The 21,981-nt window shown below is 40.3% G+C and overlaps 1 protein-coding gene across 5 annotated transcripts in view; it reads right to left on the minus strand.

The window, feature by feature from the left end:
- The window catches only part of LOC117952666 (alsin-like), a 30,448-nt gene extending 13,510 nt beyond the window's left edge, over positions 1 to 16,938 (minus strand). For 4 of the 5 annotated variants that reach the window (XM_034885143.1, XM_034885142.1, XM_034885141.1 and 1 more), the window contains exons 1-20: positions 16,700 to 16,938; positions 15,546 to 15,744; positions 14,429 to 14,589; positions 13,893 to 14,117; positions 13,471 to 13,661; positions 13,231 to 13,263; positions 12,931 to 13,134; positions 12,319 to 12,443; positions 11,984 to 12,198; positions 11,754 to 11,841; positions 11,255 to 11,430; positions 8,597 to 8,765; positions 7,267 to 7,363; positions 6,900 to 6,977; positions 6,214 to 6,441; positions 5,721 to 5,892; positions 5,358 to 5,553; positions 4,368 to 4,433; positions 3,908 to 4,067; positions 2,931 to 3,062 (exon numbers count right to left, since the gene is read on the minus strand). In XM_034885143.1, the coding sequence (XP_034741034.1) occupies positions 2,931 to 3,062; positions 3,908 to 4,067; positions 4,368 to 4,433; positions 5,358 to 5,553; positions 5,721 to 5,892; positions 6,214 to 6,441; positions 6,900 to 6,977; positions 7,267 to 7,363; positions 8,597 to 8,765; positions 11,255 to 11,430; positions 11,754 to 11,841; positions 11,984 to 12,198; positions 12,319 to 12,443; positions 12,931 to 13,134; positions 13,231 to 13,263; positions 13,471 to 13,661; positions 13,893 to 14,117; positions 14,429 to 14,589; positions 15,546 to 15,565 (2,736 nt within the window). In that variant the 5' untranslated portion in view covers positions 15,566 to 15,744; positions 16,700 to 16,938. The remainder of the gene's footprint in view (positions 1 to 2,930; positions 3,063 to 3,907; positions 4,068 to 4,367; positions 4,434 to 5,357; positions 5,554 to 5,720; positions 5,893 to 6,213; positions 6,442 to 6,899; positions 6,978 to 7,266; positions 7,364 to 8,596; positions 8,766 to 11,254; positions 11,431 to 11,753; positions 11,842 to 11,983; positions 12,199 to 12,318; positions 12,444 to 12,930; positions 13,135 to 13,230; positions 13,264 to 13,470; positions 13,662 to 13,892; positions 14,118 to 14,428; positions 14,590 to 15,545; positions 15,745 to 16,699) is intronic. The other variant, XM_034885144.1, reaches the window with a different exon arrangement.
- Positions 16,939 to 21,981: the final 5,043 nt, after the last annotated feature.

Consider the following 21,981-nt stretch of genomic DNA (forward strand, 5'->3'; position numbering starts at 1 on the left):
ATTGGCTGCTTAGAAATTAAGTGTTAACGAGCAGTTGGACAGGTGTACCTAATAAAGTGGCCGGTGAGTGTATATACGCATATCCCACACATACCCATACTTATACATTATATGCACAAATACTGTATATTCCATCTTGTCTCAGTTCACAGTATGGTGCTGTTTAGCAGCCTGATTGCAGTCGGGAAAAAAACTGTTGCGGAACCGCACAGACCTACTCCTTAGGCTGCTATACCGCCTGCCTGAGGGCAGGAGAGAGAACAAAATGCGGCAGAGGTGTGTAGAGTCCTTGATGATTTGTTTTTTTTGCCCTTGAAAGGCCACGTTGTTTGGCCAGGTCCTCAATAGGTGGCAGCGTTATCCCAATGATTCTCTCAGCTGACCTCACTACCCTCCTCGGTGCTTTTTCTCTCTGATGCGCTGCTGCTCTAATGCCAGAGGGAGATGATGCTTGTTAGCACACTCTCAGTAGTTCCCCTGTAGAAAGTTGTGAGGACTGTTGGGTTGAGATGGGCCTTTGTCAGTCTCCTTAAGAAAGTCAGGCATTGGTTGGCTTTTTTTATGAGGGAGGAGGTATGCAGGGACCAGGTCAGTTAGACAAGTGAACCCCTAGAAACTTCATGTGCTCCACATTCTCCCCCGCAGCGCTGTTAATGTGGACTGGTATTTGCTTAGGCTGGTTTCTTCTGAAGTCGATCACCAACTCTTTGGTTTTCTCAACATTCAGGATCAAGTTTTGGCACCATTCTGTGTGTACAGTTTCACCTCCTCCCTGTAATTGCTGTCGTCACTGCCCTGGATGAGACCCACCACTGTTGTGTCATCAGCATATTTAATAATGTGATTGGTGTCGAGTTTTGCACAGCAGTCATGGGTCACAAGGGTTTGTAGCAGAGGGCTCAAGATGCACCCCTGGAGGGAGCCGGAACTCAAAGTGGTGGATAAACAGTTAAGCCCCACTCGTGCAACCTGAGGCCTGTTACTCAGGAAATCAAGTATCCAGTTCTAAAGGTGTGTATTCATCCCCAGTGGGCCCAGTTTGTTACCAGATGCTGCCGGATTATGGTGTTAAATGCCGAACTGAAATCAATGAACAGCATTCAGACCCACGTATTCCTTCCCCTCCAGGTGTTCTAGGCTCAGGTGTACTGCAGTAGCTATTGCATCCTCTGTTAAGCGGTTTGAGCGCTAAGCAAGTTGAAGCGTGTACAATGATGCAGGAAAGATGGAGGTAATGTGTTCCTTGACCAGTCTTTCAAAGCACTTCCTATTAGAGGGGTTAGTGCTATTGGGCGGTAGTCATTTAAACAGGTAATGGTGGATTTTATTGGCAAGGGGGTGATGGCTGAGGTTTTATAGTAGGATGGCACAACAGCTTGACACAAAGAGGTGTTAAAAATGTCTGTTAGGACCTGTGTGAGTAGTTCTACACACTGCTTTAACACTTGGCCCGGTAATCTGTCCGGGCCTGCAGCTTCGCTAGGGTTAATTTCCACAGGGTTTTAAGGACATCCTCCGGGTCAAGGCTCAGCACCTCTCTTATTTGCTCTGACTGTGATGTTTTTAGTGACACAGACATCCTCCATGCATTTATAGATGTAACTGGATACAGCATCCGCATACTCATTGATGTCTGTGCCCTGGCTATTAGTAGCCGCCTCTCTAAACACTGACCAGTCTATACTTTCAAAGCAGCCTTGTAATATCATCGTGGCTCCCTGCGGCCAGACCCTCAACTGCTTTGTGGAGGGCCTGGTTCTGGTAAGCTGAGACCTATATGTTCGGTATTACCATGACAGCAATGTGGTCTGATGATCCCAGATGGGGGGGGGGGGCTGTTTTGAACACAGTCTTGATGTTAGTGTACACATGGTCTAGTGTAATTTCATCTCTTTTCGCAAAATCCACATTCTGGAAAAAGTGGGCGAGAACTTTTTCATGTTCCCCCAGTTGAAATCCCTAGCAACAATGAATGCCCCCTCCGTGGATGTGGTTTGCAGTTCATTGTTGTGTTGACAGAGAATGTCCAGGGCTATTTTTTCAGGAGGAATGTATACTGCAAGATGAAAATGAAAATGAGATAGTATGGGTGGCAATTAACAGCCAGGACCTCAATGTCTGGGGAACAGTTTGAGAAAGACCTGTTAACATTCGTGCACCATCTGTTGTTAATATACAGTATATATTGCAGACTCCACCCCCGTGAGTTTTCCCACTGAGAGTCCTGGACCTGTCAGCCCGGAAGGCGGTCAGTCCCTCGAAAGTAACAGCCTTGTCTATGACAGACTTGTTCAGCCAGGTTTCTGTAAGGACTAGTGCACAGCAGTCTCTCACTTGCCGCGATGATGTTAAATCCAGCCGGAGATAATCCATTTCATTTTCCAGTGAGCGGACGTTTGCTACCAGATGGTAACGATGGTAACGGCGTCCTACAGGGATTTGCTCTCAGCCTGGCACCAGCTCCGCCACAGCAACCCCGTTTCTGCTACCTCGTACTCAGCCGCCAGCATCGTCTTTTCTGGGTAGTGTTGGAGAAGGGTGCTGGCGTAGAGCTGGTCACGCCGGGTATACACAGCAGTCCAAAATCATTCGGTTTGTTTATGCTGCTCGGATCAAGTAACCCGGCTCTGATTACGGTCTGCATTAACATCAGACTTTGGCAATCAATGACTAGGCGCCTTTTAGTAATCCACTCGGGTTCAGAGGTGTTCTTGTTGTTTTCGTTGTGAGCCGATGCGGCCACAACCAACTGTGGCGCCGCCAAACTCAATCATTTCCCCGCCATACTCTGTCATTTCTCAGAAATATCATTATTGTCTTCTATGTATTGTAGTTAGGCAATGTAAAATCTCTCAACGTTTTCTCACCCAAACAGTATAATCAGGAAGAATGAGAGCAGGTCTAATGACTTAACACAGCGTGGTACTCACAGTAGTTTTTCCAGAGTGGGTCTTCCAGAAGAGGAAGGTGGTTTCCGCCTCCTTCTTCTTCCTCAACAAGGACAAAGACAGGGAGTCATACTGGCCACAGCCCTGATGAAGGGACTGATACTCTGTAGTTAACTAGGTGGGAGAGAAATGAAGAGAGATTACATTTTTAATTAAAATGTTAGAACATACAAATGACTGTCTCTTCCAGAAAGTATACCCCCAATGCCAGATTACAGTTCAAAATATACAGTACAATCTAGCTGACTGCTTGGCCACTGTAACAAATTTGGACATTTTAATTCTGCCCACAAAATGCAACATACAGTAGAATATTTTCTACTCCACTGTATAAATATGATGAGGACGGATTTCATCGAAAAAAACAAAAAACACAAGAAAGCATTAACTTCTGCCAAGACTGCAACATTCTTAAAATCTATTATTATGATAACAGCAATTACGTATGTAACACTGCTCATAAAATAACCACTCTCAAGAGCTTGACAGGAGCTTAATTATATATAATCATGTCAAGGAGACTGATAAACAATGAAGGAATGTCTATTACCAGTAAAAAGTTTAAGAAATCCAAACTGATCAATTCAGTAGTAAAGGCTTGTTCTCTTCACATGTTGAACATGGAAATAAAAGACTTCTGAGCTTCAGTTTGTCCTTTTAAATGTATTTTATTTACTGCTAAATAACTAAATTCAATATGTAAGTTTTTGTTGTATTATTTAAGTTACAGCATCTCTCTCAAAGCTTTTTTTAACCATTCTTACTATATCTAGGAAAAGGTGTTGCAAAATGGGGAGTATCTTATATTGAAACTAATGCAATATCAGTATAAGTTACGGTATTTCCGAAGTTACTCATGGGAAATAAACATATTTGGAAAAGGTGGAAGTGAAAGTAAAAAAGAGAAGATCAAAGGTGTTTGAGTAAAAAACAGAACAAAGAGAGAGCTTCCTCCTCACCACATCGTAACAGGCTGCCAGTTTGAGCAGGACTCGGCTATACTGGTGGAGTTGCTGCAGAGGCCAGTACAACAAGGAACCCAGATCAACATCACCACTGTCAGACTGGTCTGATACACACAGCTGAGCCAGCATGGTCTGCTGAGAGCCTAAACACTCACTGGACAGAAATACACAGAGAGACAAAGAGACACCACTCAAGACTCAATTATCTTCAGTATTTTAAATCTACATATCTGTTTTCAGTGGATGGAAGCAAATCCATTTGCTTTTCTAAAAATGTTGGCAACTCTGCACAGGATCACTTCCCGTGTTTTAAGTTTGTGGTTTGTTTTGGGTAAAAAATACAGAATAACTTTAGCTAGCATGAGAATGATCATCAGAATGTTTTCTCTGCTAACATTGGGGCAAAGCAAAATGAGGTTAGCAGGACTACTCAATGAAAAATAAAGGAGCTTACAGTGAGAGTTTATGGAGCGATCGGAATCCGCCCATCACGTGGAAGTCCCCTACTGACGAACAATACCTAGAGAGACAGCAACAGAGAGAGGGAGAGATGTTAATTTGGGTTTTCTCTTTCACATAGTAGATACAATATAAAAATGTCAAAAGTAGAGGTTGGCATTTATTTTTACATAATCGGCAATGTCCAATTTCCAAGTATATCAAGCCAATTAATAGGCAGGCGCCTATATATGATATATTTTATATACATTATTTATACAATATATGTTTTTACATTATACATTTTTAAGTACACAAGTGCAGATTGATGAAGTGTCCAATAAATGATTTTGTTGAGACATTTTGTGCATCTTAAGTAATTTTCAGTCTTACATTATATCTTTCAAGTAGAAGTTTAAAAAGAAGCATACATCGGCAGCATTTATCGGCTGACCATGATTTCTAAAGATCGGCATCGGCCAGAGAAAAAACCCTATCGGTCGACCTCTAGTCAAATGTACTAGTAGGTCCCGGGTACAAAAACAACTTGTACCCCTCTGTCTGTTTATCGGTTTACAGTTTGGCTACAGTCTGGACAATAATAATTCATTCTTAAAAAAGCTTTGTAGTCAAACAGATTTATGGGGTCATTGACAATACATGTATTGTTATGTGGGGTCTTTTGTCCACAGACATGGACCTTTAACATTCAGACAAATAATATATGCTGGTATTTACTATAATTTTTAACTCTTAAAGCATATGTAAAATCATTACATGGTGTTGAATAAGAGTTTAATACAGTTTCTTTACTGGAACTAGAAAAATCTAAATGGGATGAAACACAAAATAAATGAGAGGAACATTAAAGCACATTAAAAGGGTTAAACTGGGACTAAAACGCCAAGAAAATCCACAATAAGCTGAAAAAATATGAGAATGTCTCTATTAATAAACATACATTATGGTCTTTTTGTGTGCGGAGAGAAAAACAGGTGAACCTTACTCTTTATATATGTCCGTAAAGTGCTCAGCATGTGTCAGCAGGGGAAGGGAAGTGACATCACAGCCCTGCACATCATGCAGGAAGTAGCTGAGTGACGTGGAGTGTCGACCGATCAGGACGCTCAGACGAACAAAACTCTCACAGACAGAGAAGAAGAGATGAGTGCACGGGTCACCTAACGACGGACACACAATCTCTGTGCAGGAGAACATACAGACACAAAAAAGTTCATTTACATTTAAGAGGAACATTTAAATTCACATCTTCAAAATCCCCAATAGTAAGAGGGTCAGAGAAGGAAATGTAGAGTAGACGCATAACAGCAGTTCAACGATGATGGAGCCAGTACAAAGACGCTCTCACCTCTGTTGCGTAGTGGTGTGAGGAGGCGCTCCATGACGGTGCTTGACCAGCAGTAAAACTGTCTTTCTCTGGAGGCCAGCTCATGGATAGCTGAGATAAAACCCATGACGTTCTGGTCTGCCAGCACCGCACAGTTCTGACCGCCGCTGCACACAGTGCTGATGTAACCCATCTACAGACAGAAGAAATACTTGTTACTCATACATTAACAGCAGGATTCCAGTATTTTTGCGGTTTCTCGCTGTTGCTTCTAATGTTTTGTAATGTCTCTCAGATTTCTCTTGACTTTCTCTCTTTGTTCCACATATGTCCACCAGATTTCCAATTGGCAGCTGTGATTGATTATGTCTCTGTGTGGTGTATGTATCTGTTGTCTGTTCAAAGCTTTCGGTCAATACCACAAATATAACTTCATCAGGATATTTCTTTGTACTGTAACTATACTGAAATATGAGTAATAAACCACAAACAGTTGTGTTAAGGACCAACAAACCTCCATGCAGAAGGGCAGCAGGGTGGGTCTGACTGTGTAACTCTCCGCTCTGTTGGGGGACCTCTGACATGAACTTTGACTCTGGTTGGACCTTGGACTCGGTGCTGACGCTGGCTCCTGCTGCTGGCCACAGTACAACAGGACCGGCTGGACACAGTCTCCATCAGCCAGGAGGAGGGAGTGGCTCTGACCGGCTGACACGTCCCAAACCCGAAGACCATCAGACAGCTACGGTGGCCAGCCAGGGACAAAACCCAGAATGCTATTAGTTTATTTACAGATTTGTAAGTGTGACTATATTATGATTACTTATACCTATTTTATTACATGTTACCTGGTACAGTGTTAATTTCTTCTCACTCATTCTCTTCTCATTCATACTGTATGTCCTTGAGTATGTTTTACAGTACAAACAACATCCCTCTAATGATATGCTCATTTATAATTTTCAATAATACATTTCTATGTAATAAGCTGCCAGGATATGGCATAAATGAATTAATTTATTGACTGACTGATGAATTGATTGTGTGAATTACTAAATGTTTGTCAGTGAGTAAAAAAAGAAATGAGAAAAAGAAATAAGCATTTACAGAAATAAATCAACATATGACTAAACATGTGAAATACTGTAAATGTGTTAATCACTAACTGAATGAAAGAAGAGACATGACCGACTGCTCTACCTTTGCCTGTTGAGGTACAGTGACAGGACTGTTGACATGACCGAGCTGTCCACACATGTTGCTGCCCCATGAGTACACCTGAAAAACACAAAATACGTTACTTGGTGTAAAATGTGTGTGTGCTCTTGCACTTTGTTTGTGAGGACCAATTTGACTTTTAGACCTTGACAATGTCTAGTCCTCGTCCTTTCTCTAAAGCATTGTATCAGACTTGATTTAAACTTTAAGATTAGACTTAGATTAGTTAGGGTAAGTCAAGTATTTGTGATGGTTAAGGAATATTGTCAGAGGCCAAGGAGCATATTATGTCAATGAGAGTCATCATACAGACGTACAATTACATGTGCGTATGTGCTGTGTCTGTTACCTGGCAGTGAGCAGTGAGAGCCAGTGAATGGTGTGACCCTGTGGCAACTTTGATCACCTCCTCCCCTGTCAAAGACTTGATACACAGAGGCTGGAGTCTGGACACACAAACGCACAATGTCACAGCTTGTATACATTGGAGGCGTTTCAGCTGTGTTTTTAATCTAACACGCATGTCTGCACAGGCCTCATTACGGCTTGAATTTCACTAGAACTATTTACACCTATTTACAAAACCCAACGTGTATTTTTACACTCCAAGTCTATGCACATTCTACAGTGACTATCTGACTGTGCTAACATGCCGCTTATATTACACAGATTGTGTAGACATTGTGTAAGAGTTACAGTATGAGTCCAGTCTTGTGTATTTAATTTTGCTGCGACTTTTATAGTAAGTGGATTCACAGAATTTATTTGCTTATTTTGTCACATGTAAAGTAAGTACTATTACACATTAACAGCATTATAATACCTAATCAGTTCGTAACAAATAACAAAGGTATGTCATTTGATGCTTTTAAGAAATAATTTGAAAATGTGTTAAGGACGTTATACTCCTCGACTTGTGCTTATTAAGTGATTTACCCAAAAGGCCATATTTTAAGGATTTTAGCGCAGAGCATGAAGCATCTGGTGCATTTGTGGCGTGTATGAATCCACTTCTGAAAAAAAAGGGTCAGTGCGCCAGTCGGATGGTTTAAAAGGGTTGTACTTAGTGTCTTCATTCATCATAGCTGTTTTTTAAGTGTAACTTGCAATAAACCAATCAGAGTGTTGTCTCCCATTCCCTTTAAAAGCCAGGATTGTTTGTTTTTATCTTAGCGCATTGCTATTATTTTTATTTTTAAACCGTTTGCTATTTGTGTGCTGCTGCGCATCCCTTTGTGTGTAACAAGTATAGTGTGTGCACACTGTCCAAAAGCCAAGCACATTTTACTAACGCACTGTTAAAATAACAATGAAATGCTGCGCTATGTACTTCAGATCAGGTCTTTGTTGGTCAATGGTGTGATCACTTCCCACTGCCTTAAGTTAGCAATATGCCAAGAATGCACCTGAACACACCTTCCTGTAAGACTAGCACGCCCATGGACACACAGATGGGCGCAAAGACACTTGCTTACATTTGTTAACGTGGCTATAACGGCATGGCGTGTTCACACAGAGCCAGTGAAAACTGAACCTCCAAATCTGTTGCAGGACAGACTGTTATACTGACTGTTTGTGACAATTTTTTTATGTTAATGTAAAAGAATCTATTATAAGTATTGTATCTATTATAAGTGGGGATATAGTACAAGAAAATGTGTGTACTTGTGTGTCCATACCTAGCAAGCTGATCTCCGTGGCCCAGTTGTCCCTCAGACCCGCGGCCCCAGCTCCACACTTCTGTCTCCAGAGATGGCAGCCCATCTCCAGCCTCCTCAGCCGCAGCAACCTGGGACCAACCAGCAGAGGATGGCCTGCAGGCACAAGACCGCAGTTGCCTTGGAGACCCTGAAAGAAAAACACATGATCTAATGGTAAAGTAAAGTCCTGGTAACAGTGTTGTTTCAACCAACTGAACATTTGAGCATCTGTCAAGACTGCAAAAACCCTTCGTCCATCATACGTAACAACAGCCACTACAAACAGAGGAAGTAGATGTTTCTCAAACTACAACATGACAAAGGAAATTTAAGACATGAACAAAAATCTACATACAGTAAGTGTCACATATACCAAGTATAACATAAGTCTGTAGCTGGTCTGTGTTGCCTCATCTACACAAACAATGTGCACAAGAGTTCATATACAATTTTCTCACCAGCCTAAATTAACATTTTAATAACCTAACGAGCTCCCCTGGAACAAAATTGTAAAACCTTGTGTCTTTAGAAAAGCTAGCAGTGAGCTGTGTGAATCTGTCAAGGCGAGGTAAGCAGGCACAAGGCAAGAAATCCCAGCAAGAGATGAGTTGTGTAGAAGATCATGAAGTTGTTTAGCCACAATGGCTAACAAAAGTTGACTGCTATTCAATATCTAATAAATACATAAAGCTCTAATAAAGTCTATATGAAGGATGGTTTTAAGATCTGTGTTGAAGGATGAGGGACTTTCATTCTGACACTATGAAACTCTGGGAAAACCAGAAAACAAGAAGTTAGTCTGTAGCAGTTGCTAATCACAATTCCCTAAAAGTCCAACCATGTCTTTTGTGGTACTATCGACATACTTCATACATTCTATAGACAATATATTGTGACTAAAGGACTTTCTGATTTTTATGTGTAGTCATTTTTATCTTATAATAGTTTATTGTTATTTTATCTCAAGAAAGCAAATATTTTATCTCAAGAAAATGATACCTTTGTTATGTGAGCATGTGTATGTTGTAATCCTGACATCCATTTGAGTTGATCTGAGCTGTGACATCAGATCCAGGGAAACCCATTATTCGCAGTGTGTCAAAGGCAAACACAGGCAGGCAATTGTGTTGTGTGTTTCTATTGGAGATAAAAACATGTCTTCTTGTTCCTTGTTAGCCAAGTTGTAACTTCACAGAGTAACCCATTTCAGTGATTCTGCGGATATTGTTTACTTCATTGGTACCAGATCATTTGTGTATTTATGTAAATTTGTATTTATGTCTGTGGTGGCACATTCAAATCTCATTATCTGTACACTTAATATAAAGCTTGAACCAACAGACAGTTAGCTTAGCCTAGCACAAAGACTGAAAACAGGGTGAAACAGCTAGCCTGACTCTATTTAACCACTACCACCAGCAACTCTAAAGCTAGCTTAAGCTTGTTCATTAGCTCATGGCTAAATATTTCTTGGTGAACTGCCTTTTCCAGTCTTTATGCTGAGCTAAGCTGATGGCGACCTGGTTCTATACTCAAGCCAGGTTTATGGTTGCAGCGGTGTTACTAGAGTGAGGTGTGCAAGCCATAAAACTACGCAATTTGTTGCGCCACATGGTTGTGCACCTCTGAATTTCTGTAACTCTGTGCACGTTCAGTACGAAATGGTCGGCTGGGAAGACTGGCCGAGCGTGTTCGCCTGTACAAACATCTTTAGGATTCTTTATGGACAGACCACAGGGAGTCAAACAGCCTTAAATACGTGGTCAGAGAGAAACACCACACCGGGAAAAACAAGCATTTTAAAGGAGAGTGTGGAAAAACATGAGAAATCGTTATGTCAAAGCTAGGAAGAAATGGCTTAATGGAAAGAGTGTTTTCAACAGTGTTACAGGCAGACAGTAGTTTCAATTCGGAGAGAAACAACAGTCACGGTAATAATTAGAGTAGATAAATGTAATGTTTGGTGGTATGTCTGTGTTATTAATGGATGGGTTTTTTGTTTGTGATTTTTCTTAATTTGTAGAATATAATAAAAAAACATTTGATCACAAAAAAAAATTGTGGATGTATTTTGTGTGTGTTTACTAGTTCTCTTAACACATCCATGGTTTACTATGGTGGCCAGGCAGCCTGCTTTCCTTAACTTCTGCTCTCTTCTTCTCCACTACTTATATCTTATTCACAGATGTATTTGTTTGTACGCCCTCGGAGGTTTCGGACAATACTGTCACGAACAACAAACTGACAAATGAATATCTCCCTGCATGCTTATAGCACACGAGGCATCTATGGAGGCCCATGCCACGGTGTTGCGCGTAACTATAACCAAACCTTTAGAGCCCAGGACATCAATCTTCTTTTTAAGATTATTTTTTGGCCATTTTAAGCCTTTAATGACAGGAGTGCTGAAGAAGTGAAAAAGGAGAGAGAGGGGGAATGACATGCAGCAAAGGGCCGCAGGTCGGCGCCGAACCGGGGCCTCGCTACATCAAGGAGTAAACCTCTATATATGGGCAACCACTCTGTCAACTGAGCTATCTGGGCGTCCAGGACATCCATCTTCTTATCTAACTCTTGGCAAGAGAGTAAATATTTCCCAAACGTGCTGTCAAGTTGTTCTCACCCTACCATTCTTACCACGGGTGGGTATTCCAGGCAGGGAGCTTCTCCGGTTTGTTGCTGCTCTGCCCTTCTGGTTTATATTTGTGAGACTGGAGCTTTTCTGCCCCTGCAGTGTCTGCTTCTCCGCCTCCAGACAAAGCCGAACTTCTTCCAAACACACTGGGGAGGAGGAGTACGGCACGGCCACGCCACTGTTAGCACAGGAACGCAAATACACTGTAGATGACTGTCTGTTGTTATGTGGAGATACTGCTGCACAGCTAGGTTTTAAGTGTTTAGCTGTGTTAATTTTCTAAAGTTAAGCTTGACTTTTTGTTATTTTCGCAGTGATTAAACAGAGGTGAAGAAGAATTGCTTGCATAAAACAAAGATGGACAAAAATAGCACTAAAAATATTCTTTCTGGAGTGAAAACTTCTCAACATGACTTTTTCGGATTATTGAAAACACTGATCAACTGCCTCAAATTCTTAACCAAAGTGCCACATTATCAACAACAGAAAACTTGGTCTTACTTGTTGTTTTGACTCTTGATTGGTGAGTCATCTTTATAACTGGAAGTCAATAGATCCGTGGAAGGAGTTGAGGAAACACAGCTGTCATCTGGAGAGACCAAGGGCAGGAGAGAAGGAATAAAAACGTTTTAAGAGAAAGAAAATAGAATGAAGGGCAAACAGCTATGAAGAAATGAAGAAATAAACCAACCTCAAAACAAAGACATACAGAACAAAACTGAATTACCAACCGGAAGTGTAACTGCTCAGTGAGTCGGTATCTCCTGGCCCGGTGGTGTGGCGCATCTCAAATGAGTGACTAGAGAGTTTCTGAAGGAGATTCTGAAGCTCTAGCTCGTCAGGGAAAGCAGAGTTCTTATTGGCTTCCCAGCCTGACAGCAAATGAGACTTGGGGCTGCCATCTGTGTCAGTGAGAGGGTGAGTGTGCCCACCTGAAAGATTTTTACTGAAGTTTTGCAAAGAAAGAATGGGAAAGAGAGCAGAGAAAACAGAAATACAAAGAGTTTAAATGCAAAAACGTAAAAACCGTAGGCATAACAAAGAGTTAAGTTATCCAATACCGTACTGTTTAGTGTTAGATTTGCCATTTTCAGAAAATGGACATGAACCGGCTGCAGAGCCAGGGCTGCTTCCAGCTGACCTTCCCCGAGAATGGAGCTTTCGTCTGGGTCCTCTTGTTCTGGGAGAGGTCTGGGAATGCAAACCAAATAGGGGCATCAACCAGGGTCTAAAATAGCTGAACTTCTAAAATGACGTAGATACTTACATTTACTGAAAACATTTCTGGTACAGGATATAAAATCCTCTATTCCAGACTCAAGCAACACAAAACAAATATATATATATATATATATATATATATATATATATTCACATTTTAACATGTAGTTTTCATTAAACACATTCATTTCTTTATTAAAATTTTCTAACTAATAATAAAAAGGTTCCATAAATTACTGTGTTTATAACTATACATTACACCGTTGACAGGAAAAATGCATCCAACCTATAAAATATATCTTTGCATAAATTTTAAAAAGTTCTTTTTACTCTCTAACCTTACTCATTACTTACAGCGTCTACATTTTGTAATTTTATATCTTGCCGGTACAACATTATATTAGGTCTGCCCAAACATATTCCTTTATTTAATTTCTCCTTTTTGGAGTCAAGTTACCTCGCCTGTTGTGACTTCATTAAGCTCCACCCCCAACGGACAGTAGTGACCAGCATCAACTGCTAGCGGCTCCTCCCTTTCTGTCACTGAATAGTGAGGCGACCGACCCCGCTCCCTCTTCTCAGTTAACTTAGCTGGATTCTGGCTGTTCTGTGGAGGTAAACTGCGAACCAGGGCCAAGCTGTGGTAGGCACCACAAGACACCTGTGGGAAATAAATAGAGATGGTATTTGTAGAAACAGAACATAGTATTCTTTGTAATTTAAATATGGCAATGAATATTTCAGGAAGAGAAACTACCTGAATGACATGTCTGCCTGCCAAGTGCTCCACCTGTGCCAGAGACAGAAATAATATAAATGTGTAAAATTAAATAATGAAATTTAAATACAGTTTTGTCAAGTGCTCACATGCAAACATTTAACAAAACATTATTGATTCTCCACCAATCAGTGCAAATATAAACATTGGTTGAGTCAATGGTTTTCATTCCGACTGAATTTTGAATGATGAAATTCAATGAGCTTTAAAACAAATGACCTTCTGTGGTCTCCAAACAGGGAAGTTGTTGGTGACCAAGCCAAGCTGGCAGCCGCTGCCCCACGCCCACACCTCTTTCTGGGCCGACAAAGCCAAGCTGTGCTCCCGTCCGAGAGCCAGATCCAACACCCGAACCACTGCTGGAGGAACAACCTCACTGTCCACCACTGTGACTTGGCAAGGCTCTGGAACTGGCACAGGAGGATTTTTTTTACATAGTTTGCCTGACATGTATTGTATTAACTGATAAATACCAAATGACTGAATTAGAGAAAGGAAAATGTAAAACATACAGTATACAGTAGGGGCAATGACAGAAGAAAAAGGTAAGTCTGGGCAAGCGGTGGGTAGGATGGACAAAGAATCACTGGAATGTGAGAAGAAAAGAAGTACAGAAGATAGAAAGTAAGGTGTTGACCAACCTGTGAGGTTTGTGATTGAGCCCTTCTCGGTCAGACCACACTGTCCTGCAGTGTTCTCCCCCCACATGTAGACATTGCCCTGATCGCTCAGCGCACCGCAGTGGAAACCACCAGCCGCCACACGGACCACCGTCTTCCCCAGCAGAGAGACCTCCAGCACCGGAGCAGACACCGGGATGCTCAGATCCCTCCACAAAAGCTCTCCGAAAGAATACACCTGTCCACCTTGAAGACAGCAACAACTGAGTGGAAACAAGCAATTTTGACTTAAAGAGGCCTATTAACCCAAATGTTACCAAGAGAATGAATATAGTACCTCTACATATCTATCTATCTATCTATCTATTAGAATTAGTAGCTTAGGGTAAAAACATTTAGTTATTTAAAAATGTATGGAAGTAATATTATTGTTGAATATGTAATGATGGGACAACATCAACTGGTGGGACAACATCATATCAACATAATGCATGTAATAGCATTGACTCATTGCACAGGCCTGCATACCCCACACACACAAACACACACTCCATTACCCTGTGTCAGCAAGAGTCCATGGTGTTCTCCCAGGGTGGCCTGCAAGACAGGCCTGGACAGGAGCACTCTCTCTGGACAGAGTTGCGCACTGGGGCCCGTTGACTGCCAGATGTGGAGCAATCCTTGATCTGGAGGTGTGGGGGCTGCATCATCTGCAGGGCTGAATCAATAACATTGGCCTGAAATGGGCATTACATTTAGACATAACCTGAACTAAAAGGCTAGGCTAAATCCATTATGTCCAAACCCAAACCAGCTGAATACCAGGTAAGCCTGGCAACCACCATCTAGTTCCAGAAACCACCTGAGATTGTAAATGTTGAAATGTATTGTGGTTTAGTGACAAAAACATTCTCTTAAAGTTAGATTAAGTTCCGATTAATTTCTCTGTCAACTAATACTTGTTTGTTCAACACCTGCAGGTCCTGACATGCAGTTTTTTGAGGGAAAACATCTTTCAGTGACTCACTCACACGCAACTGGACAAAACTATATTAAAGAATTGTAATGCAAAGGCACAAACACTGGCCCAACACTCTTTTGACGTGGGTATCCTATTTAACCATCTTTAATTAGTTTGTCATTTGTAAAGCACTTTGAACTGAACTAATGGTATTAAAGTTGCTACACTGAACAAAATTATAAGTGCAACACTTTTGTTTTTTGCCCCCATTTTTCATGAGCTTAACTCAAAGAGCTAAGACTTTTTCTATGTACACAAAATCACGGTCAGTATCTGATGTTATGGTTAGGGTTCATCTCTCTCTCTCTCTCTCTCTCTCTCGACCTGACCGTAGTTTGTCATCGTAACCGACTTGAGAGGGCAAATGCTCACATTCGTTGGTGTCTGGCACTTTGGAGAGCTGTTCTCCTTACCGATGAACCCTAACCCTAACCATACCACCAGATAAAAACAGTTATTGTTATCGTCAACATTTTTATTCGTGGTTCAGATACATGTGTAATTGCTACGGGCATCTAGATTTAATATTCAACATTTCCCAGTGGAAGTTGATCGGTAAAGATAATGAGCACAGGGACTGCACTAATGTATGTGTGTGTGTGTGTGTGTGTGTGTGTGTGTGTGTGTGTGTGTTTGGAGTGTGCATGTGTTACCTCTCCTCTCTGTTCTCCATCACTTCCGACTCTCCATTCCACAGGACAGTGAAGGCATCTTTAGTAACATTTTTCCAAAGCTCTTGACTTTTGGTCACCCTCAACAATAAACCAGTTTCCAGGAGCACGAATAATCCTCTGTACTGTTTCGATACCTCTTTGATTCATCTGGCTTCAAGTGCTTGTTCTTTCTTAAACAGTAAAACAGAAAGATAAAAATATATACAGTATTTTTAAAGTGAGGCATGTGCAATAAAGGCAGGTATCAGAATCACAATATTCTTCATTAGGTTTGCAGTTACAAATGCAATTGACTGTCAAGAGGGGATAAGCATTTTTCATTTTAGTGTTCTACGGAAATTAACAGTGAATTCTAAAAGTTGCTTGACATTGGTAATCCATCATAGTGAATATTTACTCAGCCTATTATTGATACATTAATGCCTGTCCTTTATATTGCAAACATATACTTGTCAACAAATATTAATCTTGTTTGACAAAATAAGACTCGAGGTCTATATCTTTTTAAGAGGTTTTGCGTCTTACAGTCTTCATCAGTTTGCTCAGAGACCTTGATTTAAGATTATTTTTAATTTCTTATGTTAATTTTAAATTCAAGCGTTAACTTGTGTGATATTGATTTCCGTCATGTGTTAGCTAGCTAGTTTGTAATGGGAGCAGGAGGAGTGGTTTATTCTGATCTTTACTGGATTCTGCTGACAACTCACAATTCATCCAGTAAAACTAGTTGAGTGTTCTGTTATTGTTACTCCGTGCTCCTTAGCTACGTGCTTTACATTAAAACGTTGACACATTATATTACCCCTTATCATTGGAAAAACACATCACATCAACACAGAACTAATCATTACTCTAGGGTTAACATAGCTAAAGTTACCTATTGATTTAGTTACACAGAGATTAACGTTGGCTAATTAACAGCAGGTTATGTGACTGAGTGAAAATAGAGACGACTGTCATGTCTGCCAACGGTACATTCGTCAATATTTAAAATAGAGCGAAATTAACTTCCCCCTCCTAAAAAAACATGATGGTAGTTTATTATTAAAATAAGTGAGGTAAAGCTAGCAACCGAAGTTGGATAGCTTAGCTAACGCTACCGCTGCTATAGAAGCTAACGTTAACGAATCTTACCAACTGCCAGGTTTAACTCGGGAGAAAATTGCGGAGCTGTGTGAATGAGTCCGGATAACTGTCTGTAGAAGTCACGACAGAGACACTGATTTATTCCGACCAGTGCTGCGCAGTGAAAGCAGAAGTTGTCTGACAGTTCTGTGTTGTTGACAGAAGCCACCTCTCCGACGGCTGCCGGGCAGGGACAAACACTGCGGCGGTGCCACACCTGTTGCTGCGGTGTGTAAATGACGCAAGGAAGTTGCACTCTTTTACATCTCCAGACAGTCGCCTGGCTGCCAGTGGCAGCATGTCCGTTTCACATAGTCCTAACGTTACACTTATCCGTACATTCTTTGAACGACATCTGCCAACATTGGCATGTTCTTGAATAATGTAAGTATTGGATAAAAGATGAGTTCATTAGGTTAAAAACAAAACCACAAGTCGGTTACACACTCTTTTGTTTGTTTGTAACAGCAGTCTATCAAGCTAGCAATGTTAGCAAACTGGATGAATAGTTATAGCTGTTTTTTCATGTGATACTATAAGCCAAAACGATTTTTATCTTACTAAATATTTAACATGTCCACTGTAATACTCAAAATGTACTTCTTAAAACTATGTGTAAATATCAAATAATTCTTCGAAATGTTACATTTTACAGTAAGACAATAGGCACAACTAAGGTCAAACTACTTGGTAAAAAACATGAACAAATTGACAAAGTACACGCATGAAATAAAACCAAAAGTCACATATGCCAGCACAAAAATACCACTCAATTGAGTTTATTGTCCACTTGTTAACAGGTCATACAAATACAGAAAAATAGAATACCCAACTAGTTATGGGAAAGTGAAAGGAATGTCAGCTTCGGTTTTGTGTACAATGTTCATCAGCCAGACAGCTGCCTTCCAGAAACTAGAGTCCAGGTGAGAGTAGTACACCAAGCAGGATTACCTGGCTAGCCAGCTATTATAACTGCTAAAATGGCATGCGGCAACTTCTCTGAACATTTGTTAATAAATAGCCTTTATCGATAATTGACATCTAATATATTCAAGATTAGTTTTACAAATCCAGATTCTAAATAGTAAAAACTATAGTCCCTAAGAACTAAATCTGTCCTAAACTAAAGTGACTGTCTGATTTATACATTGCCTGGCATGCCTTCACAGGGGTCAGGATGGGGGAGAAAACGTCAAAGGGGGTTCAATTACTGTAGAGTAACAATATGGTAAAATAAAAACAAAAAAATATTCATTCCCTGCTTGAATCATTATGCAAAATGAATGTAGTTGCAAAATGTTAGTTAAACTACTAGTTTAACTCCATGTAGTTCACAACTGCCCAACACTGTGTGTGATTATATGTGAGAGCAGGATGGGTTTTCAGCTGTATGTAGGGTGACCAGACGAGAATGGGTCAAATCCGGGACGAGAAGGGTGTTCATGGGAATGATTTAGTCTTTTTATTCAGGTAGTCAACTGTCATGTAAACATGAAAATACAAATACAAAAAAATCAGCTCAGAGGCAGCTATTTTATTATACATGGAGTCATCCTCCCGCTTAAAAAAGGATGAGACCAAAGTGTTGGTCTGTACAGATGTGTTGTTAGTTACTAACAACTTCTATATAGTTTGCTGCTAGCATGCAGCCTGCCGTCTGACTCCCCCCTGTGTGAAATACCAAACTCCTTCCTACACATTGCAAAACACTTTGTTTGCATCACGTAAAACTGCAGCAATACAAAAGTATTTCCCTACCCAGTCCTCCCGGTACCTGCAGAGACGTTTTTACTTTTTACCACCGGCCTGAGCCACCAATGAGTGAATGAAAAATAGCAATGCACATATATTCAAATTCGTGCCTAGCTGCCTGTAGCAGCTGACGGGAACTGGCTGCTGGGAGACTCAATCACCATGAAAAGTTTTTAATGTTCTAGTAGACTATAACTACTCGACAGTCTGCTCTTGAGACTGTTCTAACTTTTGGGACAATTAGGGCAGGAATCTGGATTTCAGGACTGTCCTGAATTTTTTCGGACGTCTGGTCACCCTAGCTGGATGTTGGAACAGCAGAGGTCTCCCTCATTTGAGCTGCAAAAGCTACGAATGTTTTAAACTAAAACATGCTTCTGCGGTTCTCTATTGAAGAAGACCCAGTTGGCGTATCAGAGGTCATCACAGCAGTGGTCCTTCTTAACCGTGACAAGGTGAGTCATATCAAAGATGTAAAACAATCAGTCCTCAATTGATATTAACGTATGTTGTAGTTCCAAAACCTTGGCAAAGTACAATTTTTCAGTGATGGAGTTCTGGACTCTCTAAGCTGAACCACAGTTTGTTAGGCTATCATGCCCCGTCTCTCATCATGTTATCTACAATTTTACTCCCCTTCTCACTCCCACACTATATACTGGAAAATTACATTAATATAAACACACAGTGTGTCTATGTATTCTGTATGTGTCTATGTATACTGTGTTTATATAAACTACCTGTCAAAGGTTTGGGTCACTTACAAATTTCCGTACCACTCCATTTCAGACAGAAAACCAGCTGATCTGAGTGGGTGGCTGATCTTTGATGCAATATCTACATTGTCCATTATCAGCAACAATTCACTAATCTGATATAATTTAAAAAAACTAATTAGAAAAACATTGGAGAACCCTTTTGCAATTATGTAAGCACATGATGTAATCTGAAATCTGCTGCCTTGGTTATACAAATCACTGTAACTGATCTCAGCTGGTATTCTGTTTATAATGGAGTGCTTTGGAAATTTTTACCCCAAACTTTTGACTGGTAGTGTATATACATATGTATACATATATTTATATCTTTCACTATATCCTTTTTTTCCCCCTTTCCTTCTTTTCACCCATGTTCGTGATCAGCTCTTGTTTGCCGTTTTAGTGTTTTCTATATAAAAGTGTCCAGCAGGTTTTGGCTCCGACTTTTACTGCCTGCAGTAAAACTGGCAGAAAAAAATGAAAAAGGGAACAAGGGCAGGGAATCCAGAGCAAAAATGTCTACATGTTTGCCTTCTTAGAGCTGAACGCAAGACATGCAGCATGTGTTCCTTTTTCTGCCTAATCTAATATTCCGTTTTCACCACACAAACATCTAGTGTTGTGAAGTTCAGCTCTAATGAGTCACACTGTTGATGTCATTGTTGTTCATGTTCTATTTTCAAACCAATAGCATCATATTGGGTAATTGTATTGTTTTTTCAATTGTATTTCTATGTAACAATAACGTTGCACGCATGCTCATTTGCACACACACACACACACACACAATAAACCCATGTCGTGACCTGAGCAGCCAGTAGTTCCCTGTCCAAACCCTCATAAACTTCTACTGCTGCTGGAAGCAACACAACATGGATTTACTTGTGTGTGTGTGTGTGTGTGTGTGTGTGTGTGTTTGTGTTTGTGTTTGTGTGTGTGTGAGAGAGAGAGAGAGAGAGAGAGAGAGAGAGAGAGAGAGAGAGAGAGAGAGAGAGAGAGAGAGAGAGAGAGAGAGAGAGAGAGAGAGAGAGAGAGAGAGAGAGAGAGAGAGAGAGAGAGAGAGAGAGAGAAATACAGGGTTGCAGCCAGGCCACAGTGACAAAGCAAGCCTGAGAGAGCGGTTTAATTGGCCACAATGTCGTGAGGAGCAGAGGAGTAGGTAACACACACACCAGAGCACTCTGAACTTTGCTTCAGCATTTATAATGTGTGCAACTGTACAGACAAATAATACAGATTTGTAATAAACATGTATTTCAATTGATATTTGTTTGTTTCTACAAGTCCTGGTCACATTCGATCACAACTGTTTCCTTTGAAAGCATCTAAAACTTCATCAAATAAGGGAGAAGCGTGGAGAAAGCGGATTTTTCCCCTCATACATAACTTCTATATTTGGTTATCATGACTTAGCATCCAAAACTGATGATCTGGTGATTCACTTTGGAAAAAAAATGATCTTAAGATCCTGAGAGTTGTTGAATTACAAAGTAGCTAACTACAGACACAAAGATAGGCCGTAATTGCAATTTTTGACATTCTCTTATTTTAGATTAAACCAAATTTACTGTTGTACTGGTGTGTTTTCAACAGATAAATCCAGTCAGCTTTGCATTAATGTCTTTATCAGTTTTTTATTCACATGAGGCTGATGCCAAAGGAAGAAACATTAACTTTGTTTTAGACAACAAGGGAGGGGTTTAATTTTAACTATCTGGCACTGGGAGTACTGTGCGTGTGTGTGTGTGTGTGTGTGTATACAGCATATTTAAAGAACATTGGAAACACATGTTTGGAGTCTGATAAAAACACATTTTAGGCACAGGGTAATTTGGCATGATCTTCACGGACACACAAACATACACACAAACACACATACAAGCTTGCTCCCTTAGATGGAGGAAGTTTGACCTTCTGGGGAACAACATTTACATGCCTTAAATAATTAGACCAGAAGCTCTCAATTAATTTAATATAAACTAAATGAATTTAGTTCAGTTAATTTAAAAATATTCCCATTATCCCCAAAAAATTTCATTGTGAGCATATAACATATTTCAACAAATATTAATAACCGCTATATCTTCAATGTTTTAAACCTAAATCTGTAAAGTTAGACAACGGCAGGAGATAACTCTTAAAAAGGTATAAGGAGATCACATGTGTTAATTTGTTTGCCATTATCTGGAAGTTTTGGAACATGGAACAAGAAGAAAAAAAAAAATCAACTGGTCCCTGATTTTGTCTGGACAGGGGAAGTGAAGAGAAGGGTATCAACCACCATGGACATCTGCATCCTCCCAATAAACAAGGCTCAACCTGGTGAGGGCTAAAACTTTAAACATTTATTGTAAAATGTATGTTAAACAGAATATATACAACTCTGCATAGTGGTCATTGTTTATGCACAAATGTGAAAAGAATATTAAAAGATCAAACTGAAGATCTCAATAAACCAAATGTTGCTCCTTCATAGTTTTTCTATGTCCTAATTTTAAGACATGGAAAAGTCAATCTAGCCAAATCTGTTATCTTTTTTGGAAATGGTCCACCACTGAGACCATTTTTAAGTTTTGAGATAGGTTAATCACATTGTGTGATCTCCATCCGCATTCACAATGAACAATTACAGAGAGTTTGAGGCTTTGAAGGCATGTTATTGATACATCATTGACTTGGCATTGTTTGCCTCATTCACACTACAATGCTAGACTAGTGTTTTGAAACGTATCTACTCTGGCGAGTGTATTCAAACCTAGGTTTTTAGGTGTGAAAAACAC

This window comes from Etheostoma cragini, chromosome 11, assembly GCF_013103735.1.
Source record: "Etheostoma cragini isolate CJK2018 chromosome 11, CSU_Ecrag_1.0, whole genome shotgun sequence".
Classification (NCBI taxonomy): domain Eukaryota; kingdom Metazoa; phylum Chordata; class Actinopteri; order Perciformes; family Percidae; genus Etheostoma; species Etheostoma cragini.